Source organism: Anopheles ziemanni, chromosome 3 (assembly GCF_943734765.1).
Source record: "Anopheles ziemanni chromosome 3, idAnoZiCoDA_A2_x.2, whole genome shotgun sequence".
Taxonomy (NCBI): Eukaryota; Metazoa; Arthropoda; class Insecta; order Diptera; family Culicidae; genus Anopheles; species Anopheles ziemanni.
Window position 1 is genome coordinate 65,949,432 of NC_080706.1, and position 9,393 is coordinate 65,958,824.

The 9,393-nt window shown below is 45.3% G+C and overlaps 1 protein-coding gene across 1 annotated transcript; it reads left to right on the top strand.

Moving 5' to 3' along the window:
- Window positions 1–1,380: 1,380 nt before the first annotated feature.
- On the top strand, window positions 1,381–8,322 carry LOC131287752 (esterase B1-like). The gene is made up of 4 exons (XM_058316834.1): window positions 1,381–1,668; window positions 1,740–1,988; window positions 3,457–4,514; window positions 8,046–8,322. The coding sequence occupies exons 1-4, from the start codon at window positions 1,381–1,383 to the stop codon at window positions 8,320–8,322; spliced, it is 1,872 nt and encodes a 623-aa protein (XP_058172817.1).
- The last annotated feature ends 1,071 nt before the right edge of the window (window positions 8,323–9,393 follow it).

The following is a 9,393-nucleotide window of genomic DNA, read 5'->3' on the forward strand; positions in this document are numbered from 1 at the left end:
AAAACTTCGGTTGAAAGACAACCACAAATCCAGCCTCGTTATTTGCTGCGCAGGGCCGAACTCTCGGTGGTAATAAAAGGTTTCAATTTTCGTCAGCCAATAAAACTCCGTCCAAATCGGGCGGAGTCCTGCAAAAGCCGTAGGATTAGCACAATCGCGCTTCCGATGGCTGGACGTGGATCTCCGAAACATAACCCCTTTCGGGCATCTCCGAAACATAACCTCTTTCGTTCACCCCGTGGTAAGTATCTTCGCTTCTCGTATGAATCCCCGTGGGATGCATAAAACATTGCAACCGGAGCGAACCTTATGAGCAGAGGGCATGATTAATAATGGCCACTGCGCCCACGGCTGGATGTAACGGTATAAAAGGTGCACTCGGAGGAGATGTCGGATTTTCTACCGGTCGGTCCGGTGTCTGGGAAAGCTGGTGTCCTCCGTCTGCAGGCCAGCGTCCGAGTGATCTTGGTTTGCCGTGGTTGGTTTGATTTCAGCATCCATTGGTCACATGGGAGCCGTTGTACCGTGCGCTTATCACCCAGCACCAGCCCCGGCAGCTCTTGTTTAGGGGTTGATTATGCCATCCCCGACCGTGCCGTGCCCTCACCCCCCCTCGCGTTTTAATTGTCATCTGTGTGAAGCTGCGTGTTGCCGGGGGATTCCACACTCGAGAGGGTCATGCCGTGCATCGGTCTGCTTGCAAGCAGGTTTCGGTTTTGTGCCGTGAAACGGTCTTCACCCGGTTCGCTCTCCGTGCGGCGCTGCAACTTGACCCGACGCGTGCACAAATGAAATGCACAAAATTAGCAAGCGCAAGTAATTGAATGAGTGTGTGCAACGTGAGTCCCAATGATTCCCCGTACCCGGGAGGGCGAGCTTCTTCGAGCTGCATATTGTGCAGTTGTGCATGTGAGCGTCCGCGTCGATCGGTGCCGATTGGGGCGAAGGTGTTCAAAGTGCATATACAGCCGGCGGTCGGCCTGTAAAGACGATCGGGAAGCAATCGCGGCTCGTTGCTCGTCTACGATAAATTGCACCCCAAGCGGCGCAAGCAGTCGCTCGTTGCCGTGCCATTAGATCGGTTTACCGTCCGCCAGGTGGAGTAGTTTTCTCACGCGTGTGTTTTTGTGTTTGTGCGTGCGTGTTTAGTGAAGATATAACTGATTGCTGCGAGTTACCTGGCGTGTAAATTGGGAAGCTGGGAATTCGTATCAAATTCAAATTCTCGTAAAATCCTTCCGTTCCGATCGATCGATCGAGCAGGAGGTGAGGACCTGTGGTGTACGCTTCCAAACGGTGTCAATTTTCGGGTTTTGGCCACCAAAGGGGGGGATGTAATTTTCGCTCCATGTTCGAGCCTGGTTCTGCCCGCGAGATTGAATGGCAAACGAAGGCTACCGTGGTACCCCCCGGTGCCGCCACTGGACCGTGTCGCTCCTGCTGTTCGTGACGGTAACGGTCGTGCTGCTGGTGACGCTCGTCGTGACGCTGCACTCCGGCAAGGTGGGCGCATCGGAGAGTGGGCTCCCGGCCGACCCGGATTGCATAGTCGGCTTCGATCGGGGGCTTGCCATGGGAGCGCGCCGGCAAACGTTCACCGGAAAGTCATACTGCGCCTACGAGGGCATACCGTACGTGGAGGCACCGGTCGGGCAGCTACGGTTCGAGGTAGGTGTTCGCCTTGCAAACCGGGTGTTGCCTCCGATACGATGCTGCTGCTGGTGTCGTTCTTCTTGCAGGATCCCCAGCCGTACCGCTTCGAGGGGGCTCGGTTCTTTCGGAACGTTTCGAAGGCGTGCCCGCAGGCCTGGCCCATGGTCATCGGGACGATTGAGACGGCCGAGGACTGCCTGTACCTGAACGTGTACACCGGCGTCGGGGGTGACGGCAACCCCAAGAGACCGGTTATGCTGTGGATCCATGGCGGATCGTTCGTGGTGGGTTCGTCGGAGACGGACATTTTCGGACCAGAGTTTTTGGTCGATAAGGTCAGTCATTCTTAGCTCCTAGTGACGATAGCTACTTTGAGAATCTTACTTTATAGAATAAGCGGTATCTGCTTCCATCAACTGTCATAAATATTCCGAGAAATAAGCACAAGTGGTTGAAGGTAGCAAAACGATGAGGTAAACAAGTGTATTAAATCAAAGAACGAACAGTTAAGCTAAGGTCGAGGAGAGTGACTTTACGGGCTTGTGATTGCAAATCGGTGGCCTGCTTTTTAAAGCATCAAACGAGCAATAAACAGGCAATTTCGTACGCACGTTGCAGCAAAAAGAAACAAACACACCTTTTACCATTTTTTTGAGGGTCTGTCGACAGGAATGAGTTCCAAAAAATCAGTAACAATATTTAAGAACACGCTTAATCCCGATAAAAGGTGTAAGCTATCTTTGTATACACAATAATTAAACTTTAAACTATAGTATTGACAATTCTATGTAGCATTTAAATATGGGATTAGACAAGTGGAATCGATACAACTTTTGTTAAATGGGACAAATAAGTTGTACAATCCTTTCCATTTGAAGCAATTGCATAGATGGTTTTATTTAAATGAGTGATGTTCGACAAAGTTTTGAACAGTGTTAAAAAAAATATCGAGAAGTCACTTGTTTCCATTGCGATCTCGACCCGCTTCTAGAACGAACAACAGATTCTCAATAAATTTTCCTTCAAGTACGGGTCAATGTTTGTCTTTCTGCACGCGGATAGAGTTTATAAATGGTCTTGACCTTCGTTTCACGCCAATACTGAGCGGATGGTGGCCATAAAACTTTCGCCCCAAAACGCCAGATGTTTCTGTAACCAATTCCTGTCCAGATTGAGTTATGGTACGGTTTTCTATCTTAATGAAATATTACATTCTACTTCGAGCCGTTTACCGTTTTATCATGCAAGCGAGAACATTCGTACCTAAAATCCCGATGAGCCGAACCTTATCGGCTTCTAAAACTCTCATTACATATTTTTACGCTGGCTGTAATCTGATATACGACATGTCTATTTTACACTTTTTCTGAAAAAGTTTTACCTTGCTTATACGTGATTCATCTATTTTGTTTATTGCTTTGAAACCCAAAGTGTAGAACGAAGATAGTTCGGGGAACAAAATAACAGACAATTCTTGAAATTGTCAACCCACTTTAAATTCCTAGAAAATCACTTCTTGGATGCTTATTACGCTGAATATTGGAAAAGCTGTTATAGATTTCTGCTGAATTTGTACAATAACAATTATAAATTAAATACATTTTATGATGAATTTTGTTCAATGAAAAGTGAAAATTAAAATAAATGTGAGGTAATGTCCTTGACATAAAGTAACAAATAAAAGCACAGCGATGACGTTTTTATAAATACATCGCATGTTAGCCTTCACCACCTTTTCTCCGTAATCAGCCACTTCATCGGAAAGGAATGGATTATGAGTAATCGTTTATCGACTTGCTGCAGGGCATCACCGTTGTAACGTTCAACTATCGGCTGGCTGCGCTCGGCTTCGTCTCCCTTCCGGACCTCGATATCAACGCGAACCTGGGTCTGCTAGATCAGCTGGAAGCCTTCCGATGGACGGCTCGCTACATCACGAACTTCGGGGGCGATCCGACCAGGGTGACCCTGTGCGGCTGGAGTGCCGGCGCAGCCTCCGTCACCTACCACCTCTACTCGCCGGCCGCCAAGGGCCTGTTCCACAATGCGATCATCATGAGCGGCAGCATGACGCAACCGTGGGGTTATGACTACGATCCGGACCGGTGTGGGCGCGAGTACCTTCGCGAGACCGATGCAACCAGCAAGGAGCAGCTCCAGTCGCGCCCGCTGGAGCGGGTGAAGGGTCCGGACACCAGAGGTATTTACGTACACTTCTTCGCCCTCTACTACCTCTGTTTCATGCCGAGCGATGACAGCCAGCGACCGGAAGCGGAGCTACGATTCGTTGGGCGGAATCCGTACGAACGGGTACGCATCGAGCCGCCGGTCAGCGACGTTCCGCTGCTCATTGGGTACACCACGCTGGAGCATGCCAATCTGCAGCACATACGGGACTTCGCTTCGACCACACTGAACTTCCCGAACGCCAACGAAACCGTTTACCGGCTGGTGGAGGAGTTCCTGGACCGGCAGGCGCAGGCTGCAGCAGGCAACGGGTCTTCCGAACGTGAGTTCTACCACGAGCTCGCCTCGGTTGCGGACATTACCTACGGGATACAGTACTTCATCCGGCACGCCTCGACGCACCTCCGGGCCCCGCTCTACCGGTATCTGTTTGCTTACGATGGTGCGTTCGGGTACGCGAGGAACTGCTACTACCGGAACCAGATAGCGCGCCCGTCAATGTCTGGGCCGATGCACGGCGATGAGCTGGGCTATCTCTTCACACCGTACGTGTACCGACCGGGGCGGCCGGATACCGAGGGATGCCCTGTTGGCAGCGGGAAGGAACGCTATCGCTCGGAACGACGGGTGCAGCGTCAGATGTTGCGGCTTTGGTCGAACTTTATCAAACACGGGTGAGTACCGGCCAAATCCTGGGGAAACGGGAAGTTCTACGTGCAATTCATCAATCATTCTGATCACTCGGTATATCCGGGCGGACGGAAGGAGCAAAGCCACCGGATGGGAAGGAATACATATATTGCAAAGTTCGATGACGATCATACGCCATCGCCGTTGAAATATGGAGAGCACAGCCGCCAAACCAGGCAAACTTCTGCAAATTATGGAACTCGCTGGAATCCGATTCTGTACTCTTCCAGCTGGGCTTTAAGCGCCACCAGCGAGAGACTCAGCACCAAGTATCATCATGGCGCTAATCATCAATGCTGATGGGGCTTCTCGGTAGTGTCTAGTCGTGAGATTGATTACCTTAGTTGACGCTGAGGTATATTTGCTTTAATCATTACTGTCATTTATTTGCATATTTGAAATGCAAATATTTGCTCTTATTGCTTTGACCTATCACTTCACCAAGCAGCTCCCGTCCATTGGCCGATCAAACGGAAGAGATTTGAATATCGGATGGTGTCTCGAATGGGACAAGGAGTGGGAGCTGTGCCACCAACCTGATGCAAACACTGGATTATAATCAATCATTCGGGAAGACCTTCCGGCTGTTGGTTTGATCAAAATCAGAAGGAATTACTGCGGGAAGCCGGCCTGTGCCAAGCAGTGGATTTGTGACTTTGATGAGGTTCTGCTCCCTAGAGGCGTACTATAATCTGGATTCTCGAGAGTAGCGGTCTGGTTTAGTGGATCAAAGTGTTGTTCAAGCCAAATGGCAAAATTGCTAGCTCTTTAAAGTACATTACAGTTGCACTTGAATCTGAAGCAAGTATAATTATAACTCAGGAATGTCTTTATTGAGTCAATTTGTTTTTAATACCCAAGAAAACACTTGAAAGTTAATCTAAATTCGATGTGTAAGGTATTTTGGATTCGATTACGTCTACTTAATTATACAAATTTTATTCCATTCTGAAACTTTCTTCGTTACCTTGTATCCTTAATGTAATGCTTATTTTCCTCTGTCGTGGAGAAGTTAAAAATTTAGGACTAAAAAGGATTTAAAAGTTTAATAAAGTGTCTATTTTTGTTGTTTTTTGGGTAAGCAGTAAGCATTGTAAGCAGCAAACACACATAATTAAGTTGGAAAGAAGTTTCAGAATACTGCTGCATTTGTTCATGATAAGAAATGTTAGTGAAGCGATATGTTAATTTGTTAAAACATTTTACTCTCATACTTTGAGAGTTACATATTCAGTCATTGTTTTCCAATTAAATGCGACCTGCAATAGTCGAAGGAGAGTTTTGCTGTTCTGTTTGAAGAAGCAGCACGACTACGGTTTACTTTATGACGATTCATATTTATATTTCCATGCAATCTTAGTAATTTATTCACCGGAATTTATTCAATTAGGAAAAAACTTACCCATTTGCCTTCGGTGAATAAAACCAATGCTTTTAAACGGTTTCCTGAGCCAGTGAGGCGGCATGATGCATTGTACAAAGCCTCAAACCTCTACGCAAAATGGAGATAAGAGCACGAGGAAATCAAATTCAGTGGTTGTTTTCCCTTCAAGGTACATTTCTGTTTTCCCTTGCCAACTTTATTTAATCCAATCACTTCCCCGTTCATTCGGCAAAACGGATTCGGTTGAGCGCACTCTCCTCCATCAATGCTCTGCCCGCACTTAAATGTATCCAGTGGCGAGGAAAATACCTTTCGTACTCTTGCACTTCTGACCCCCTCCTTGGACCCCTGGATCCGTTTGCCATCGGACTGGAGTACTTTTCATCGTACCCAGCGTTTTTCCTCCTCCGCTTTTCGATTCGATTTTTCCTTCCGCCTTCCACGATGCGTCAATTTAAATGACCTTTCGCCGACGGTATGGCGCTGTTTAGATAACTCATTTTGTATTCATTCATTTCATGAAAAATCAACGAATCGACAAAACCAAACAAAAACAGCACTAATGCGATTTGCGAATGCGAATCAATTGCGACGGCGGGTGCCCTCGGTGAAGCGGATGGCAGTTGCTTCCGTTTTGCCACTTGGTACCCGTCTATTTGGCCGCCCGGGGTTCGCCTTTCCCGTTCGAATCCTTTTTTCTTCATTTTGTTCAATAAAAAAGGGTACGGATTGTAGCCGTCTGTCAAGAGAGGGGTAAATACATTGCATTAGATTGCCTGCGGCCGTTTCGTAAATGAACCCATCGAGTGTGCGCCCGCCCGTTCGTTTCAGTTTATGGTTGAATGTCGTTTTCAATTCCTTAAACTGAATTTAGCCAACGGTTCGACTTCGGCAAAGGTTTAATTTACGACGGTTTCATCCAAGGTTAGTGATTGGTTGCTTGAAATGGCTTGGAAAATGGCTGATTATTAGTTAAAAATTATGAAATCATCTTGAAAGCTTGAAGAAATGTTTGTTCTTAATTATTTAAATTCGTTGTCCATTTTGGGTTAAATTTGTAGTGAGATAATTTGTCGCTTAAATTTAAACAATTGAACAAGCACAGAGTTTATTTGGTTAGCATAGAGTAATTTATGATTACTATTCGTTCTGAATAGCAGTACTTGAATAAGATAAGTAAAAGAGTTTAAAAAGAGCATGACTATATTTATCAAAACAAATAACTTAAACAAGGCTCTTTAAAAACGCATTGTCATACGTTTTTTTATTCACTGATGATAGTGAACAGAGCACACAATGTTCGAAACAGATGGCGAAATTTATATTTTTTTTCCCTTAAAAATATCGTCGAAAATTGGCCAATTTATCCCAACCTCCCTTTCCATCCTGCCTCCGTTCTTATCCAATCCTTTTGTCGAAAGACATGCGCCTCTACCGAACGTACCGAAAATGTTTCCACAATAGACAAATTTCATGAATATTCAAATCACTTTCGAAAGAAACACAACCCGTTCGGTTCGGTCCCGATCGTTTCGAAACGGTGTCCTCGACTATCGCCTGCCAACCCCGGATATACATAAGAGCAAAAGTGCTGCTTTCGGATGGAAGGGGCGATGTAAGGCGCTCGCACGCGATAGCTAAGATGACGCAAGCATCGAGCGGGCGGACAGTCAAAGAGTTCTTAGGAAGGAAACTAATACGCGTACTCTTGATTACGAACCATTACACAAATTTGCCATTCTTTTCCTGGGTATGTTCTGATTTTGAGCTTTGCTTGCAACTCTTCTCTACTCGGGTTGATGGCGTTTTTCATCTTCTGATGTAGTAAATTCAGATTTCGATCTGTACGCTCTGGCACAAGGTTGCCGGAGGCAGCAGAAAAGATTTGCGACTTTTTTGCTTGCTGAGGCGGGGGTGGGACTTAAAACGATCCTTGTTACATGCTGCCATCAACATGCGAGGGTTCGATTGACAATTGCTGTAGCAAGAAATCAACAGCGTTTGATTCATATTGCTTGCTGGGGCGTATTGAGTTCTTTCTTTCGCTAAGGAACCGGCAAACGCCGGTTCCACCGATGACTCGCATAGTTAGCGTGAAGTTCTGACAAAATTCTCCTTCCGTGCATTGCAGGAATCCAACGCCAGAAGCGGGCCACGCGGGGGGAAAAGCAAACCGCGGGCAGCAGATTCGTTGGCATCCTTACAACGATCCATCGCCTGATAGGGCCCGCCACTACCTTCGTATCGACCAGCGACTCGAGCTGGTGCCGGAAGCGGATGCTGCCAACCCTTACCATCAGCTGTGGGCGCAGGTGGAAGGATGCCTGTACAGGTTCGAGTGCGATTTCTTGACTGCCAGCGAATCTTCCCTCGACGAACAGCCACCATCGCCAATGGAAGACGATTGAGAAAGAAAAAGGCATCTTTTGGAAAGTGGGAAAATTCCACGTGTGTGTCTGTATGCTGTTTCTTTTTCTACTGTTGGTTCCGATATTGCTGCAGTCGAGGCAACTTCCGCCGATTTCACTCTTTTCATCGTTAGACATACACCGATCGATAGGAAATGGCGGAGGAAAATATTTACCAGCAAGACTCACTGCTTCACTGATCAATCACAATCGGGCACGCGAACGCAAGTTGCCGGGGAATTGGGATAATTCCAGGCTGTGCATTCAGCCTTTCACTTTGAAGTCACCGCGTATCGTTAGAAAACCATCTCTCAACACCAATCAGCGCAATCGTTGATCTGAACGATTGTTGGTACAAAGTGATTGGAGTTGTGAACGATAAAAAGAACCAAACGCTTTAAAACGTTCGTTATACACAAAAAAAAAAAATTAAGTAATGCAGAGAATTTTGAGAATTGGCATTATTATTTGTTTGGCATGTTTGTTATGAAAAAAAAAAACTGTTTACAGGAATATGAAAAGATGAGAAACAGTCGTTTAGCTGTTATAAGATCGTAAGCATGTTAATATGAATTGGAATTGGTGATTACTTTTACAGGATTTTTCTTTTATGTACGTATTTATACTCCATGTATTATATTAAACAATGCGCTTAAGTTTTTATCTCTGAAACCTTGGATATTCCTTTTCTTATTGTTTTATGATTGATCGTAAAATTAATATTCAGTTAATAAAGTAATTAAATTGTCAACCATGTTGTTCAATAAAATATATGACTATCGAAAGAAATGGTACGAAATAAGACATTTAATTGGTATTAAAATAAATATAACAAGGAAGATAATTAAATAAAGTAACACACTGTGCTTATGTATTTGGATATGAAAAGTTTTTCGCATTTGCTCAAAAAGCAAAAAACAACTCTTCTTCTTCGTTTAATGTATCCTAGACAAATAAAAACTTAAAAAAAGATCAGACGCAGTGCATACAGTATGTCCCATAAAAAATGCGAAAATCGGTACCTTAGATTCAAATAATTTTTTTCATACAAAATAATAAAACAAATTGTTA